General features: G+C 48.6%; 1 protein-coding gene and 1 long non-coding RNA gene across 6 annotated transcripts in view; one reads left to right on the top strand and one right to left on the bottom strand.

The window, feature by feature from the left end:
* Positions 1–8,922, bottom strand: part of SLC1A4 (solute carrier family 1 member 4) — a 41,526-nt gene extending 32,604 nt beyond the window's left edge. Inside the window, exon 1 of the mRNA XM_080586523.1 lies at positions 8,321–8,922. Coding sequence (XP_080442649.1) covers positions 8,321–8,850 — 530 coding nt within the window. The 5' untranslated portion in view covers positions 8,851–8,922. The remainder of the gene's footprint in view (positions 1–8,320) is intronic.
* Positions 8,479–17,859, top strand: part of LOC308192687 — a 44,158-nt gene continuing 34,777 nt past the window's right edge. For all 5 annotated transcript variants that reach the window (XR_013949005.1, XR_013949006.1, XR_013949007.1 and 2 more), the window contains exons 1-3: positions 8,479–8,619; positions 10,018–10,153; positions 12,714–16,325. This is a non-coding gene — a long non-coding RNA (uncharacterized lncRNA). The remainder of the gene's footprint in view (positions 8,620–10,017; positions 10,154–12,713; positions 16,326–17,859) is intronic.

Here is a 17,859-nt window from a genome sequence, read left to right as displayed (position 1 = left end):
CACAGCAGCCAGTGGCTACACAAACTGGCTTAGCCACGCTGGCTGCAGCAACAGCTTACGGCCTCCAGGGTTCGGCAGATTTTTAACATTACTCATGTGATTACAGCTTGCCCACAGCACGAACACGAAGGACAATCTAATCAGCACAATCCACCTCAGCGAGCAGCTTAAGCCTTCAGCACAACAAGGTCGGCTTTCCTGAACACGAAGCTGAAGCGGAACAATGCCACAGGCCAGAGCTGTCTGCGAGTGCTGGAGCGGTTAAACGGCATGGATGAACGTAGTGGGAAATGGTAGGGAAAGCTGCAACGCCCGAATTCACGGTGCCTTCACCCAGAAATGCACATTGAGCAGCAGGTCTGTGCAGAGAGGATAGCGTGCAAAGTGACAAACGCTTGCATCGGGCACTCGGTGCATCTATTAAGCAACACAGACAGGCAAAATGATTAACTGGGGCATGTAAGGAAGAAGTTGCTTCTTGTTGCATTTTATAGTTCACCGGTTGTTTTTAATGCCACGCTTCCTTTCTTTCCATACGGTGGGTAAAGAGCATGAGCTTCCTGAGCCAAACAGCAGCTTTTTTTGCTGTGTCAGAAAGCAAAATGGGCACAGAAGCAGCTCCTCACCAGGCAGACGACAGGACCCTAGCTGGTGAGGGCAGGGAGGCTGGGGGGGATGAACTGGAAACACTGCCAGCTGAACGCAGTACGGAGGGACAGGAATTCTCTTGGTAAGAAAACAAAAGACCTTACCCAGAGCCAATTAATAGTGGCAAAAAGAATTGGGGTAGCTTCTCCCCATCCTTTGCTCCTCGCACTGCACAGAAATGGGCTCAAAGAAAGCCGCAGTTCTCTTCAATCTCTGTCCTGTTATCCCCCCCAGTTTTGCTGTACTTATCCTGGCAAACACAATTTTAAATCAGGGTTTTGGTTGCGATCGTCCCACGAAAGCTCAAATACAAACCACAGCAAGAAACAGAGCAGCAGAGTCAAATCTTCGAAAGCAAGAGGGAGAGGAGCTCACGAAAGATTAAGATACGGCACAGATAAGGACTTCGGTCTTTTCCATTGCACAGCTCTGTAACCCTGCCGCACGACGAGGATTTTCCCACAGCCTTGACAACTATGCAAAGCACATGGCCCTTCATCAAACGTGGGGCTGCTGAGAACTGCCTCACCCCCTCCTCCTGTTGCACTACAAGTGTGTCAGGAGACAGCTGTGTAGGACAACCTGTTTTAAGAATAATTGGACTTTTTGAGTCTAAATTCCACTTAGCACGCAATTTTTTCTCCTTTGCCAATATAGCCGTCTGCCTGAAAGCAGGAGACAGCTCTAACCCTAACAAAGATGCTTAAGAACTGCTCATGTAGTACACATGGAGCTGCTAAAATGCAGAAATGCTTTCGCAGCTGGAACTTTTGGGTGCAGAAAAACCTCCCAAAGTCAAAGCACACTTATTTCTATCTGGAGTAAAATGCCACATGCATGAATGGGCCAGCTCAGTGCATATTTTTAACCAAAAGAAAAAGGAAAACATGCTGTTGGAAAAATCAGAACACATCATTTCAATTTTTCGTATCGGGGTGGTTATTAGAAAAGAATTGACTGGATTTTGAAGGAGCAGAGAGATGAAAAAAGACTGAAAACCACCCAGAAATCAATTTTTTTTTTAAAATCAGCTTTTCCATCCTGACAAAACAAAACCAAAGGAAGCAACCCCAAAGCCCAAACAATATGTTTCTCCAGCGTTTAAATGTGGCCGAGGAACCCAAACCTCCATAATTTACACAGTACGTCAGGCATGGGCCCCAGTAATTAAACACTAACTTAACGACAAGCATATACTTAAAGCACATACTTGAGTGATGTCAGTAGCCCTACTACATGAAGACAAGGGGCAGGTTCTTGCTTCAGACGCAAAGCAGCGCACTAAGCTATTCAAACACGAGCACGCTGCAGCCGCTCTGCTTCGTCCCTGCAGCACCGGCCACTGGACTCGTTTCTGAGGACAGAGAAGAGTGTTTTTGACAGTCCACCAAGTGGTAAATTTGGCTCTCACTCAGTTCAGCAGCTCAGGAGGACCCAAAGGTTCCCTTGCATCACGTGTTTTGTTCCGTCCAACTTTTAAGCACACCTGACTAGTTCACGGCATGTATAGTAACGTTTTGCTCCTCTTTGTTTCAAATCCTGGTGTTTAAGAAAAGCTCCGAGCTCATAAAAAGCAATCCCCAAATACACAGCTTGTCACAGAGACACGAGTTCTGCACAGACCATGCTCATCCCTCACTAAGATCGGTTAGCATGCGAATTAAATTAAGCTTTAATTACACGTGAGTCAGACCGCAGGTTTTCAGCTCCATCACGTAAGATGTCTTTGTGCAAAAACACCACCCCAGTGCCTAAAAACCAGGGGCCAGGATGCCGGGAGCTTCAGGAGGAGACAAAAGCCGCCTCGTGACCTGCCTGGGCACATCTGTGCCCGCAGGCTTCGCTCAGCGTGTGTGGCGAAGCAAAGCTCGCCGACCGCAGCAAAGCAGACCCGGGTCTGTCCCCACGAGTCCGCGTCCCCAGGCGAGCCGAGGGGTCGCGCAGGGAAGCGCAAACACCCCTCCTGCCCGGGTGAAGCAACAGACAGAAAAGCTGGGTAATTGGGCGTGTGAATTAAACGCGGGTGCCTGCCAGCTGGTGCTCCTGCACGGCCCAGATCTGTAGGTTTCTAGCTCTGGATGCCCACACCAGACACGGATAGGGAGCTGAAGGAAATCAGCACGGCTCTGTCACTGGATTGCCGGTTACTGCTGCTCGTTTTGCTGTCCCCGTCCCTGCCACTGCCGTGCCCTTGCTGAAGAACGTGGTCGGCTTTTCGCAGCGGGTTATCACAAGAGCATGCCCGCGAGCAAACCCTGAGTCTGGGTGATAAGGAGCCTGGCGCGGGGCTCTGGGATCAGGCAGCCTGGGGCCCATGACGCAAAGAGGTGAAACCTTCGTAGTGGTGGAGTATCTGACACAGAGAGACTCTGTGCCCCTCTCGGAGCTGCAGACAGACAAAAAGAACAAATATCCACAGCTGTCAAGAGTAACAGCTGCACCTTGGGGCCGGAGCGGCAGCTGGGCTCAGCAAGGAAACCCCCACGTCCCTGCACATCGCCTGGTGTGAGGAAGCACCAATCTCAAATTCTCTTAAAATAGGAACCAGATACAGCGACAGCACCAGCAGCAGAAGTTTCGGGGTTTGCATACTTTCTGTTTGGCTACTGTAAAGAGCAGTGCCTGTAAAGGCTAAAGAAAGATGTATTTTGCCGTGCCAGAGCTCACACAAAAGGGAAAGGGGGTTATCGGAGGTGAGGAAGCACAGTATACCCCAAGTGTGCAACTGCAGCTCCACGGCAGTGCTCTGGAGGCTGTAGCTCCCACTCTTACCGATTTTGACATTATGGTCAAATTCCTCTCTCCTCCTTACCCTGTGTCTTTCCACCAGTGGGGTAAGGCTGGCACAGGAACTCCTTTGCTGCATGTATAAGGGATTATTATTAATCACTGTTTCTAAATGATCCTTTTGCTAGAGCTCTGCAAACTGCTTTGCTCTGGCAGCAAAACCATGAAGGGAAATCCAGGCAAGCAGAACAAAACCCTAAAATAACAAGCATTCCTCTTCTATTGCTTCTTACAAAAAGGTTCCACTTCTGAGGCCAAAAGTCTTGCTGTTGGAAAACGTATTTTTCTGAGGACGCCTGGACCAAATGGGTGAACATTAGAAAAAAAATATTCTGTGTCGTTATCTCCTGTTTTTCAATGAAGTCTTTTCAATGGTAGGAGTCCACCGCCAGCAACTTCACTGCCATCTGAAAATCTGCCAGAACACATCACAGTCTGGATTGCTCTAGTAGCTTTATTTTTCTTTCTGTCTCAGGATTTTCATTCACTATCACACAAGAATTTTTCTGGTCTGCATTTCTGTAGGTATGTGGATGCACAATGCATGTCTTGGATATATACATTAATTGTGAGTGTGTGCATCTGCTTTAACTCGCAGAAACTTGAAGATGTTATTTACTTATAACAGATATTTGATAATTTTTTTGTCTTAATGGTCCAGTCTGTATTTACTTTGCCTGGGAAATAAAGCATAACTGGGAGGAGTCAGCAGTAAAAGGGAACTAGTTCTGAGAGAAAGGAACACACATGTTCAGAAGCTTTCTACAGATAATTTTAAAGACATATACAGTGCAGGCAGGTGAACAAAAATGCCAAGTGCTTACTACCAAACTCAGTCAGCAACCCCTCCGCTTCAAGGGAGGATCCAGGCTGAGAAAATGACACAAGCGAAGGCGGACAGTAACACTTACTATTTCTCCTTTTTCTGAGGGTACCCCAGAGTTAACAGCTAGTCGTCCAGCTACAAAACCTCGTGGTTAGCATATCTCAGGAACATCCGCATAACTGCAGCTGCTCCCAGCCACCTCTTAAATCTAGTTATCACCACGAAGGTGGCATCTTCCCCTCCTTTCCTAACTGTAAAGTTTTGCTCTCCGTTTCCACACCAGGATTTCAGAGTGGAAGACTAGGGCTTTAAGGAGCAAGCGTTTCTGGGGTGACTGGTGTCTGAACAAGTGCTCTGGAGCCCACCTTCCCCAAGGTCCATCCTGGCCCTCTGCTCCGCAGGCCACCTGGCAAAACGCGGCCGCTGCTTTTCCCTGTGCTCGAACTCACGCCTGCCTTTCTTCTGCTTCGACAGCGCTTGGAGGTAATTCACGGGCTTGCTCACAGCGCCGTGGGTATTCCCTTTGGCAGCCCAGCTGGTAACCTCTGGCAGTGAGACAGAAAGGAGCAATAAAATTTAAACTGCAGTAGGCTTGTCTGTCGGCCCGAGAAACCCTGACCTTACTGCCTGAGGCAAACACCTGGACCTCTGCGTACCCTTCCTATAAAAAGCTAATGATGATACCTCCTTCCCACTCACGACTACTACAGCTAGGGCTGGATTAAAAACAAAAACAGAATTCCCGTCCCAAAGCCAACTCCATGGTTTCAAAATATGTTTTCATCCCAAAATAGGGCAAAGAAAACCACCATCTGAGACCTTTTTTCCACTAAAAGTACTGTAAAATACTTTGTTGAAATGTTCCTTTTTGATGAGTGAGATTTTCTACTCAAGTCGTTTGTTTATAATTCCAGCAAAACATTGACCTCACTGAAACGAAATGTCAGGACCATCTGCCGTTGGAAATTTCGACCGAATCAATAAGTTCCCGCGAAACTGTTCAATGTTGTTGAATCAACAAATACACATCAGAGCCAAAACAAAACTCTGACCTTATTGAAACATGCAGTCTTGACAATTGCCCATCAGAAGCGTTGACAGATCGATAGATTCTTGCAAAACATTTGATGTTGCTGATTCAACCACCTTCCATCGAGCTACGAGCGGGATGTGTTAGTTGGCGGCTGCTGCCACCTCCTTCTCACCACCCCACCTGTCTCTCCCTGGTCAGGCGCTCTCCTCATCTTCTGCTGCTCTGATATTTGGCACAACGGAGCTGCTCCCCGCGTCAGATGCTCTGGAGATGTTCACAAGGCCCATCTATAGCTGAGACCAGCAGCCTCTGGTTCACCAGTGAGTCACCATTCATTTATTTCTGAAGCCCAAGATAAATCTCTTTTCCAGAGGCCATGTCTGCATGCATAGATGTGTATTTATGTGGAAGCTTTAGACTGGGAAACAGAAAACCATGACCAAGTATTAAGATGACCTCCAGACATCGCTGCGACGACGGAAAGCAGCGTCTTTGGTCATTAATTAATAAACTTCCCAAGCGCAGAAAGGATCTGCATCCTGGTAAAGGACACCCTGTGTCATCCCTGCAGAAGCCATGGTAAATACTTGACTCACAGCCGTGTCTTCCTTAGGCCACGTGTTGCATGTTTTCAGTACTGCTGGGCGACTCAGCCCGGTTGCTCCTCATTTTCACCTTTTATCTGAAAATGACTGAGCAGTAAAGCCTTGAGGGACACAGGGACTCTCGTGACACAACTGAAAAACTGAGTTCTCTTTTGTCTAATGGGAAGTTTCATGAACCAAAAACCAAAAAAGCTCAGAGCTGCAAGACCCACCCATGCTGAAGGCAATGGTTTCGGCCCTCCAGAGCTGAGGCCTCCTTAACTGAAGACAAGGCTGGTCTCCTGGAGCCTTCCACCACAGCAGGGACCGAGACCAATTCTCAAACCAAAATTCCCAGGTTTTCAAGAACAGTTTAAAAAAAAAAATTTAAAAGGGAGAGGTAGGTATTATTTCCAGAGAGTCACACAACTCACTCCATCCCCAGGCCTGTCAGGGATCTACGTTAAGATCAGGAGTTTTAGAGGACAGCACAGTGATGGCTCTGTGTCCAAAATCCTCTCTTTCTGACTGAATTTCGCTGTCATGGCTCTGGCAACTGGACTGCCTGGCGTGGCCACCATAACCCTTGCCTGGAGCTCCGAGAAAAAGCTGAATTCAAAGGGCACCACACACATGCTGGGGGAAAGCCCCTGGCACCTCACTTCCCAGAGGAAATCAGTCTGCAATCAGCATGCTTCCCCCAAGTCTCGCCATAACGAGCAAAACTTTGGAGTGAAGGTCTCAACCCCATCAGCGTTATAACTTGGAAGATGAACTCCCCATCTGCATTTACAGCCCAGAGCAAGAAGCAGCTTTCTGCTCCCAAGTTCACAGACAACATCCACAGTCTCAAGCTCACTGGAGCATCCCTGTCCCATTTCTCGGCTACATCCTACTCCACGCAGCATGGCGACACAGCAAAAAAAAACACCAGCTGCAGCAGCCACGCTAGGATGCACCCCGGGACAGCAACAGTCATCTGCTTCCCAGCACCTACTATCGTGCTGACTCCTCCTTTTGTGATTTTCCTTCACGCTGCTTTTATCAGCTCCTTGCCACCTTCACAGCCAGGCCACCTGCTCCCACTGTCCTGTTATTACTTCTCAACACGGTCTGTCAAGAATCGTCAGGGTTGGCCATAAGAGGTTACGGATATGAAATATATGATGGCCAATGGGCCACTGGACTGGTCCATCTGGAGATGGGGGAGAAAAGGACAAAAACACGGATTTCTAAATATAGATTTTCTCTTTAGAAACTCTTCTTATCTTTGCTGTCACGTCTGTTTACCCAGATGCATCAAAAAGTCTCTCAGTTGAAAAACTGAACTCAAAAAGCCAAGATACAAATTAAGAGTCCTCCCCTCTGCTTTGCGATGACCGAGATACCTGCTAAGCACAGCTCTTCGGCCACTCGGCTGGTACGTTGCAGGTCACCTCCCTTACGCTTCTGTCTACATCTCGGTAAGAAGGCCTGCCACCTCCACAGCCCTCCATCTTCCCTCTTTTCCGCGAACTTCCACACACTCAGTCCTCCACCACTTCCCATCACTCCCTCAGCTGCATCTGCCAGGGGAGCCCCAGCGGCACCTCCCCGGTTTTACCTTATTCCACCACTTCCCTCAGACGCCTGCGGTACTTCCCCGTGACTGCCCTCAGGTATGAAAAAGTGGCAGAATCTGACCCAGGATAACAAGACGCATCAGCCCTTCGCGTCTCGGGTTCTGCACCACAAGTCAGCAGAGCGTGAACGCTGCTGGAAGTCTGGGACTCGAGAAGTTGCCTGGATGTCTGCCTCATTTGTGTAATTATTTCTCTTTTATTTAAAGAGCTGGGCAGATCTCGACAAGACATGGGCTCTGAGAAAAAAGAAAAAAGGTTATGTCTGCAGCTTTTGCCCTCTGTGGAGGGTGCTAACACGCCGCGTGATGTTCCGGGTACCTCCTTGATGAAAATACAGGGTTGTGTTTCCACACCTGTACCTAAGGGAGGTGAAGGTGCAACAAGAGGCAAAGGCAGGTTGGGATTTGTGTGAAGAGACCGAACAAAGGTCGGAGGGGGGGAAAATACAAAAACACAAAAGAAAAAGGTGTGTGTGACAGATGAGAAGAGCTGCCTGGCTCCAGAGACGGCCGACAACAGGCAGCGGGGCAGGAGAAGGTGCCGGGCACCCAGCCCTGGTCAAACACTCGCCACCCTCACAACCGCCAGGCCAAAAAAATTAGGAGAAAGGGTGGGAGGAAGGCTGAGGGAAGGCAGGCTGAGGGATGGAAGAAGGCTGAGGGAAGGCAGGCTGAGGGGGCGAGGCGGCCAGCCCGCAGGAGGGAGGAGGAAGGAGGAAGGAGGGGGGTGCCCGAGCGGCAGCGTGCAACATCGCCGGGTCTGTCATCATCCTCCGGGTCGGGAGGGAGGGAGGGAGGGAGGGAGAGAGGGAAGGCCCTACCTGACGAGGTCGAGGAAGGAGTCCACCGTCTTCTTGCTGGGGGGCGCAGCACCCGGCAGCCCCAAGCCGGGCGTGTTGAGGGCGGATGCCCCGGCGCCGGGGCGGATGATGAAGCCGAGGGCGACGGCGAGGCCGGAGGCCAGCAGCGTGGTGCCTAAGAAGTAGGCGACGGCGATGCCTCCCAGGCGGCCGAGGGAGCGGGTGTCGAGGCTGGCGGCGCCCGACACCAGGCTGCAGACCACCAGCGGCAGGATGACCATGCGCAGCATGCGCAGCAGCAGCTCCCCGGGGAAGGCCAGGTAAGCCACCTGCGCCGGGCTCAGCGCCGCTCCCCGCACCGCGGCGCCCAGCGCCACGCCGGCCACCACCCCCGACACGGTCAGCAGCACCAGCGCGTTGCGCCGCAGGAAGCCCCGGCAGCCCCGCAGCCGCCCTCCTCCGCCGCCGCCGCCTTCCTCGGCGCCCTCCGCGTGGCCGTTGCCCGCCTTCTCCCCGCCGTCCCCCTTCTCCATGCTGCCCGCCGGCTCCATGCTGCTGGCGGCGCGCTCCGTGCTCGCTCGCTGCCTCCGTCCCGCTAGCCGCCCGCCTCCCGCTGCCCGCCCGCCCCGGAGGAGGGAGGGACCCGGCGGCCGAGGGGCGGTGCTGCCCCGGCGCGGCCCGGAACGGGACGGCGCGGGAGGGAGGGGGTCGGAGCGACCCCAGCCCGCGCCGCCGCCGTTTGCCCGCCGCTGCCCGGCCCCTCAGCGCCACGGCCGGCCGAGGGACGCGCACGGCCCCTCCGCGCCCCCCGAGCGGTGTCCCCGCGGCGCGCACGTGGGCCCTCAGTGCCCCAACGGCTCTCACATGGCCCTCGGTGTCCCCCTTGGGGGCCCCACAGCTCGCGTATGTCCCCTCGGTGTCCCCACAGCTCTCAGATGACCGTTCAGTGTCCCCACGGTAATCACAGGTCCCTTTAGTGTCCTCCTCAGAGGGCCCCTCAGTGTCCACACAGCGCACACGTGTTCCCTCAGCGTCGCCACAGCTTTCATGTCACTTCTGTGTCCCCCTTGGGGGGCCCACAGCTCACACATGTCCCCTCAGTGTCTCCACGGCTCTCACAAGACCCGTTAATGTCCCCATAGTAATCACAGGTCCCTTCAGTGTCACCCTGTGTCCCCACTGCTCTCTCATTTCCCCTCTGTGATCCCCTTGGTGGCCCCACAGCTCACGTATGACCCCTTAGGGTCTCCCTTAGAGTGTCTCTCAGTGTCCCCACAGTGCACACACTCCCTTCATTGTCCCCACAGATCTCACATGTCCCCTTTAGTGTCCCCTTTAGTGTCCCCCAGTGACACCACAGAACACACATCTCCCTTTATTGTCCCCACAGCTCTCACATGTCCCCTCAGTGTCCTCCTTGGTGTCCCCCTCACTGTCCCCACGGCTCATACCATCCCCTCAGTGTCCCAGGGCTCACACTGGCCCCTCCATGTCTACCCGTAGTGCCTCCACAGCACCACACTTGCCCCCAGATTTGGAAAGAGGCTTTGTTTCAGTTAATTTCCTTGACATCAGCAAAACACAGCCTAGCAGAAAACGCGCTGTAAAAATAGCCAGCAGCACATTTGCTTTTTGAGTAGCCCAGACTAATTAAGCAGGCTGACAGGGTGTGATGGGGCCATAATCCTGATTTAATGAGAGTCTTTTCTACTTTCCAGCCTCATGGATAGACCTAAAGATCCTTACCTTGTGGCTGGAGCTCCTGGGAATTGTCACCACAACTGTGTCCACCACCACCTGCCTCAGAGCTCAATGCAGTCTTGACTTGCAGCTTGTTCACACATGTGACTCAAGGTACCAGGGATATTTTTCTTGATTTTCTTTTTTTCCTGATAACTTTTAAGGAACACTTGATTTGTGGAACTATGAGGGAGAATTAATAGGACAAAACAGGAAAGTAAGCATCTGCAGACACTTTCAAAGACATTCAATTCCACCTGTTTCAAAAAGAAGTGAAAAGATACCTGGGTGCTTTAAAACTTTTTTTCTTTTTTTTTTAAGCTATATGCTATTTACTTAAATTTAATTTAAGTAATTTAAATTAAAATTTTAGTTTAAATTTATTTAAAGATACAACCTATTTACAGGGCATTGCAAACTGGAAATGTGATTTTGACCTATTCCCATGCAGACCTCAAATATGTACTTGAGGCCCTGAACAGAGAGGTTTAACCTGTCTTTTTGCAAAGGTTGCACTATTTTTTATTATAGAAATAGAATATTAAGTTTATTAGAGACATATCCAGTCCACTTCCTACCCTAGCAGAAAATTCATTCTCCTTACACCCATCATAACAAATGCTGGTCTCACCTGGTTTTAGACTTCTAGTGATGCAGATGCCACAGACTCTCTAATCCATCCCTTACAGAAACCCCACCGTTACTGTTACAAAGTGTTTCTTGATGATTTCCCTCATTGCATTCTAAGCCCACTGTGACTTGCTGTACCCACAAGACCACTGAAAATTGTCCTCATGTGCCTACTCCCTGCTGCACTGTAAAGCCCAATGGAAAAAAAACAAAATGTTACTCCTCTTCTGCCCTTGGCTGTGGCAAAAGTCCTATCGGCTTTAATAATACTCATTAATATCAAGCATTAATTAATTAGTAATTTTCATGGATTACTTTAATAATACGCAAATGGTGTGTTCCCATATGCAAACTGAAAACCTAGCGGAGAAATTCAGGGATGCGTGAGCAAGAAGAACGTATGAAATCGGAAAACTCATTGATAGCAGCACAGTGTATGAGGCAAGTGCAAGAATTAAAATCAGGCCTTTTCCACATTATCAATCAATCTCTCCATGGTCATGCGCGGTTGGCTTTGCTCAGAGCAGTGTCAGGAGAACAGCCGGGTGACCCGCAGAAGCACACCCTCACCCCAAAATCCTAGATCCCACTGCATGTTTTTCAACCTGTGCTAAGGCTGGTCAGTCTTCCCTTTGGGAAGAACACCCCAACCTAGGGATGCCTGTGTCAAGCTTCCTCGTCATGACCTTATGAGGTTTCAGATTTCCAGCATCCTCTCCATTTTCTTCTCTTCATTTTTTGATCCAAACACCATTCCAAACAGTTATACTACTCTTAATATTTCTTCTGGTGAACCATATGAATGACCATCATCCCAAAAAAAGTTCTAGGCAGAACTAACAGTTTTTCTGCACCCTGTGAGAGTTCATGGATGGCTGCAGCGATTAACACTGAAGCCTGCTGATTTATTCAGTAGTAAGTGTTGACTGATCTGTTGTGTCATGTTTTCATTTCAGCACTTGTAGATCTTGGTAGCTTTCCAGTGAATGAGCCTGCATGTTTCCAATGTCCACTCCCATGGTGCTTCTAAATTAGGGTTTTTGACTTCCCCTGTTGCAACTTTAAGATTTTGGTTTTGTCTTGGCTTTCACCTGCACCAGGCTAGAGTCCTTCCTCCAGAAAACATCAGAGAGATCACAAGCAGGCAAAAACAAACAGATAATCAAACTGTTCCTTTTAAATGAAACCAAATTTCCTTTTGCTTTGAATGAGGAGAGAGCAAACATAGTTTTCACCACTGCCCCAGGAATGAAGAGGTCCTGCTGATTTTCAGTCAAATTTTGTTTGATACCTCTTTTTCATGGTGGGTATTTGAAATTCCAGCCTCAGTGAAGGGAATGAAAAAACCCTGACAACTGCAGTGGAATCAGGTCCTTCCCCTCTATTTTTCAGCACCAAGCAAGCAGAGTACAAGACTTATTTTGAGCCATTTCCCTCCAAAAAAAATCCTACTTTTTTTAGGGAAGTTGATACAGAAACTTCCTCAGACAAAAACCTCTGAGGAAAGATTTCCAATTCCTTTTTCCTACTGCTCATCCATTCCCATTATTAATGTTTACCATGATTTTGCTGAAAACCAGTGGGATGGACACTTAGGATGGGAGTTATGTAATTTAACTAGTTTACCTAGAAGTTTAATTTCTAATCTAGGCAAATCTTGTTTTTTCCATAGTCAACAGAGATACAGGTAAGGTCACCCCCATCTAAGAGAGGCAGATGAGATGAAATTCCCATGGGGGTATCTACCACACTCCACTGCATGTGGAGAAGACCTAGATGATTAGCTTAGGATACCCAGGTTTCACGTATTTTCTGTCAGGTGAACCCCCAACTCACAATGCAGGTGTCACCATAAAAAAGACTGTACAACAATACTGTAGAAAATCATTATTTACCTCCCGGTGTGACTTCTGTATACATTACACTCATTCCATCTTAGACACTCAAGCTATTTTTCCTCAGAGCAGATTTAAGCTGGCATCTGAACTGCATCCTTTTTTTTTTCTTTTTTTTTTTTTTTCCTGGCCTGGCCTCTAAAATTCAGCTGTACTTCGGGCTCCAAGGACATCCACATCTGGAGATAGCTCTGAGCTTCATGGTGGCCTCTGTGTAAAATCAAGCCTTTGGAGGGCAAGAGCTGTGTTATCTGCAGAAAGTCACATCTGACTGTTAACTTCACAGTGCTGCACATCTCAGCCATAAGTGAAGGTATGAAAGACAGGCTCTGCTTTGTGATTTTGTTTCTGGGGATGGAAAAAAGTGGAATCCACCCTGCATTTCCATGGATTTAGTACACAGAATCTGTCTGTCCTACTGAATATGTTAGGTGTCATTATGTACTACCACAAAGCACACACACAGTGCACTGTATGTAACAGATACTTTTGAAAGAGCAAAGTACACGAAGTGAAGCAGTGACTGCTACACCCCTAGGTTTTCCAGAGAAGAAACTTCTTTTTACCTGAGCAAGGTCAACAAAATGTCTAAAAGAAATCGTATTTGAGTTTTTTTGCTAAGGGAGGAAGCAGATGAAAGAAGAGGAAGGGTTGTTTTCAGCATCTTGAGTCTCACTCTTGATTCATGCCCTCTTGACACAGATTAGAGCAGCCCTTGGACCATATTTCCTACAAAACCTCTTACCAATTGTATACAGTGAACACTAGTCATGCCACCTCTGCTTCCCTCTTTCCTCCTGCTGGTAGGTATCGCCGTCTTCGTACGACCAGCAAGTTCTTTTGCAGCTTTCAGGAGCTTCCTTGGGTGAGAGAAATTTTCATCTGCAGAGATTTGGTTGCTGTTTAGTCTCTGTTCTTCTGAGACGTAACAGGAATGTGCCTCTGTAGGTTTAGAAATAGATCAACTGCCCACTTCCTGTGACTGCTTTAATTTGAAGTAGTTCGAAGACTGACGCATGAAAGTCACGGTGGGTGGAGAAAGGAGTGAGATGAAAGGGAAGAGGGCAGGAAGGGTTTGGTTGTATATTTTTGTTTTTCAATTGAAGTTTGAATAAAGGTGCTCCAAAACATCTCAGCTGAGATGTTCTGGGCAGCTTGCAGTGTCCCAAGGGGCCATATTACAGAGTGGCCTTGTTTCCTGAGGAGAAGGCATGAAAAGCATGTGGGAGAGAGCTTGTTTTCCACAAGGCAAAATGAAGTCCTCAGAGGAGCCACATCACGCTGGCTGAGGCAGGAAGGCCTAGAGCACTGCCTCGGTATGCAGACTTTAGCTTGGCAAGAAGACTTTGTTGGGCCTGGGATGCCAAGCGATTTGGACAGACTCCAGCCACATCACAGAAATGCTCCCTGCCGGCCTCTGGCTGGAAGAAGTGTGCGGGAGGTATCACCATCATGCTCACCCCACCGCTGGCCGACTGCAGGGTCCAGCCACCTGCACGAAGCGACCTGGACCATCTGACTAAACCTGATTTTGAGACATCTGAAATCACAGAAACAAGTCCCAAGACTATTCCTCATAGAGATTCCTGGCCAGCACCCGAAATAAGCCAGTCCCAGACATAATCCTATCATAGTGTCACATCTGGATTCACCGTCTTTCCAGGCCGCGTATGTTCTCATGCCTGACTGAAAATATTCTGAGTGTGAAAGAAAATAGGTCTTTGTGAGCATATTTTATAATAGCAGAAGCAGGCAGGGAATTTTGCAAATACCACTTGTGTGCCCAAACTCCAACAAAACACAAACTCTGCAGACAGGGATGGTTGATCTGGGGTAAATATTTAACTTTATTCTCCAAAGGCACATGCAGTTTTACCAACAAGAAAATAAAAAATATAGAATAATACCCTCCCACACACATGACCTTGTTTACTGTAAGGCTCCTTTGAGTGGCTTGGAAACAAAGTTGTATTGAACCGGCAATAAATTTAAAACTGTGTGTGTTGCCTGCTTCTTCAAAATCAGAATGGTTTAGAGGCCTAAATATAACAGAGTGTACAAACATGAAGAAAAACAAATCTCCATGTGCTGAAAAAGAAGGTTCTCAACTCATAATGGCATTTCCTCCTTTGTAGGGTCTCCATCAGGTTGTTTTTTGAGGGTAAAGAGGGAGAAGGGCAGGAAAAAAAGAGCAAGAACAAGCACAGCTGTTCAGGACTTGGACGCGTGACATCCTGTCGTAGGAGGGGACGTCACCTCGAGCTCACTGGGAAATGCAGGGTCAAGCTTTTCAAAACAAGCGGGTCTGAACTGAAAACAAGCTGTGTGATCTCTCACAGGGAAGCTTTGCTACTTGAGAAGAAGGGGAAATGATCAGAGGTAGCCTTTCTGCTAGGGGAAACGTGGTTGAATGAAGAGCTGGTGAGTGGTGGAAGTGGAATTGCTGATGGTTTCTCCTGTGCTTGGAGGTAGGAGGCTGGTAGGCTGAGCAGCTGAGGCTTTTCCCGGCATTCAGGATCAAAACACTCCTTGATTTACACCAGCTGTAAGGAATATGCTATAAAAATCTACCCTACGGAAAGAAAAAAAAATGAGTAATTTCTGAACACCAGTTGTGATTCAGTTACTCAGAGCAGCACAGGGAATATCTGTTCTTACGTATTTTATCCCTGCTATGGCATGACAGTGAATAGTTTCCCTGATGACGAGTGACAGCAGACCAGGATGACAGTGAATGGGAGCAGTAAAGCTGACACCAGAAGACATGTGCCGCTGTGCAGCTGCCCTTTGCCCACTGGAGAACATCTTCCCATGCACCCAGCTTGCTGTGGGATCGTGACGGTGGCCACACCAAGGGGCTGTTCGTGGTCCAAACAAGTCTCTGAAAAATAACCACAGGCTCAGAGTGCGCAGCAGAGTAAAGAGCAGCAGAAAAGAAACATACAAAAGCAAGGCAAGAACATGTGGTATCTTCTGAGAATACTTTCCACGTGTCCAACAACCTGCGGCTCAGGTGTTCCCCATGATGGCGGCTGAGTCCTTTGGATTTAAAAGCCTTCCATGCATTGTTCTGCTGTGAATTCATCCACTAGGGTTCTTTGTTTGTTTGTTTTGAACCCTCAGTTGTCTCTTTTCCAGACTAAAGAGAAACCCTACAGAGCTCACTGTGTGCTTTTGTCACCCTCTGCACCTTTCCTGGCTCTTCTGTACTCCTTGAGATGAGAGCACAAGAGCACGGCGTGCATTTACAATCGGTGGAAACTCCTCTCTCCCTGGCCCATTACTGCCGAGGCAGCGGGCAGGAGCTAACGAAGGCAGCCCCTTACAGCCACAGATGTTGTTCCCCTACTTCCAGCTGCACTTCAGCAGTAACTCTGCGAGTGCACTGCTGCCAAGCCCTGTGGCTGCTGACTCAACCACCACCAGCAGCTACAAGGCCCCTGACGGCTATGCATGGATTAAGCAGAAAAGTAACCAGACAAGAGCAAAGAGCAAGTTCTCGGTGTGTGTTAGTGTTGCTGCACTGCTGTAGCAGGAGTAAAAGTGCCGAGGCGAAGCAGGCATTTCCATTTTTCAGACTGCTTTAGCCTAGCACTGCTTTGCCTGAGATTGCCAGAAGTGATGTTGCTATAACAACTACACCCCTTCTTTGTCAGCATCCAAAATAACATTTCTGTCAGGGGTTGGAGTAGAGCCTTCTCCTCCTCCCTGAAAAATTAGGTTTACACCTGGCTGGTATAAAGAAGCAGAGGCTGTTGAAGGTAAGTACTTGGTTGTTTATGGCAAGACCTCAGGACTGTATAAATGTCTTTCAAACCAGAGAACAAGAGAAGGGGAGCTACCAGGACTGCATCTTACCTACGCATGCACGCACCTGGCCAGCGATGTGTTCTGGCTTGGTTGCTTCACCAAGTGGGTGTATTAACCACCTGTGAGAAGTATCAAACCACAAAATCTTACCATGTTTGCTACAGCCGTGGAATATATATTTAGGAAAATGTTACAGCTTCTTTGCCTCTGTACTGCAAGACTGTCTTTCAGTCCCGTGGTAAAATTGCTCCCTTTGTAACACAGGGAGTTTGACACTTAGGCGCAGGAGATGCAATTTTCCAACCCATTTGTGAGGTCCTCCTGCTTGCTTTAGTCCCTGCTGCTCGTGTCACCGCAGAGCCGTCTTGGTCCCATCAGAACAGGTTCCAGCACCATTCAGGTGCAACATCTTCACCTCCTAGGTGCCGTGTCCCTGAGCTGAGGTCCCTGGTGTACTTCTATCAGCAGAAGTCTGTACCAACAGAATGAAACCCTGCTTTCCTCCCTGTGAGAGTCTGCGGCTACGGCTGCAGAACCCCCCTGTGCACCCTTTAACTGCCTACTAGCAGGGAAACTCAGCCCTGTGTTCTCCAAGTGAGAAGCAAAGAGAAATGGGAGATGTCAATTTTCCCTTTCACACTGAAAAGATACATAGGAATCGGAGGAAATTTGGGAAGTGACACATGAATAGGGTAAGTGGCAAACACATGCTGTTTTCCTGGGCAGCAAAATCAAAAAGCCAAATATAAGAGAAAAAGGAAACACAGCAACTCATGTGATATGACTGCAGGTTAGAGTGAAAATAACTTCAAATGGTTGAGAAGTCGCAGCTGTGTGTTGCGTTGCTGCTCTCTCCCTATCCTCCCGTCACATTTGCATCACGGGAAATGAGCTTTTTGGTCCTAAAGTCCACAGTGTCAGAAGTGTTTCTTAGCCAGATCTGCATGGGCACCTAATGTGGGTTGTAATTCTCATTGATCTCAAAGCCTTTGAGAATCTGAGCTTATATTATCTATCGTTCCATTTTCAAAGCTGTCTAGGATACTGGCTAATGTCGGCATCTGGGAGAATTGCTGGGATGTCAAAAGGCTCTTTTACTAACCTGCATTAAAGCAAGTTGGACTCTCTAGTTAAATAGCATCATTATCAAATCCAGAAGAAAAAAAGCCAACAGCAAACCCACGCAGAGTATATTACACACTACTGTGGCTGTTTAAGAGTCGGTCAGTGCAGATTTTAGAGTATCAGCCCTACTGGGACATAGCGAGAGGAAAACAAGGCAGAAGAAGCATATCACCTGCCTTAAATCAGAGCCGAGACCTCCTGCATCAGGGAGTGTGAGTTCAGTCTCTGGCACAGCGCAGTCCCCTGCCCTGGGCTGAAGCCCCCTGGTCCTGCTGACTCGTGGGGCATTAGTTGTGCTTCTCGGGGGGGTGAGGAGGTCCAACCTCTGCCTTGTAACCCCAAGCTTGCAAAGGAGCTTTG

Source organism: Anser brachyrhynchus (genome assembly GCF_964034855.1).
Source record: "Anser brachyrhynchus genome assembly, chromosome: 3".
NCBI lineage: Eukaryota > Metazoa > Chordata > Aves > Anseriformes > Anatidae > Anser > Anser brachyrhynchus.
Note: the sequence above shows the minus strand (reverse complement) of the source record. Positions and strands in the feature narration are given on the sequence as shown.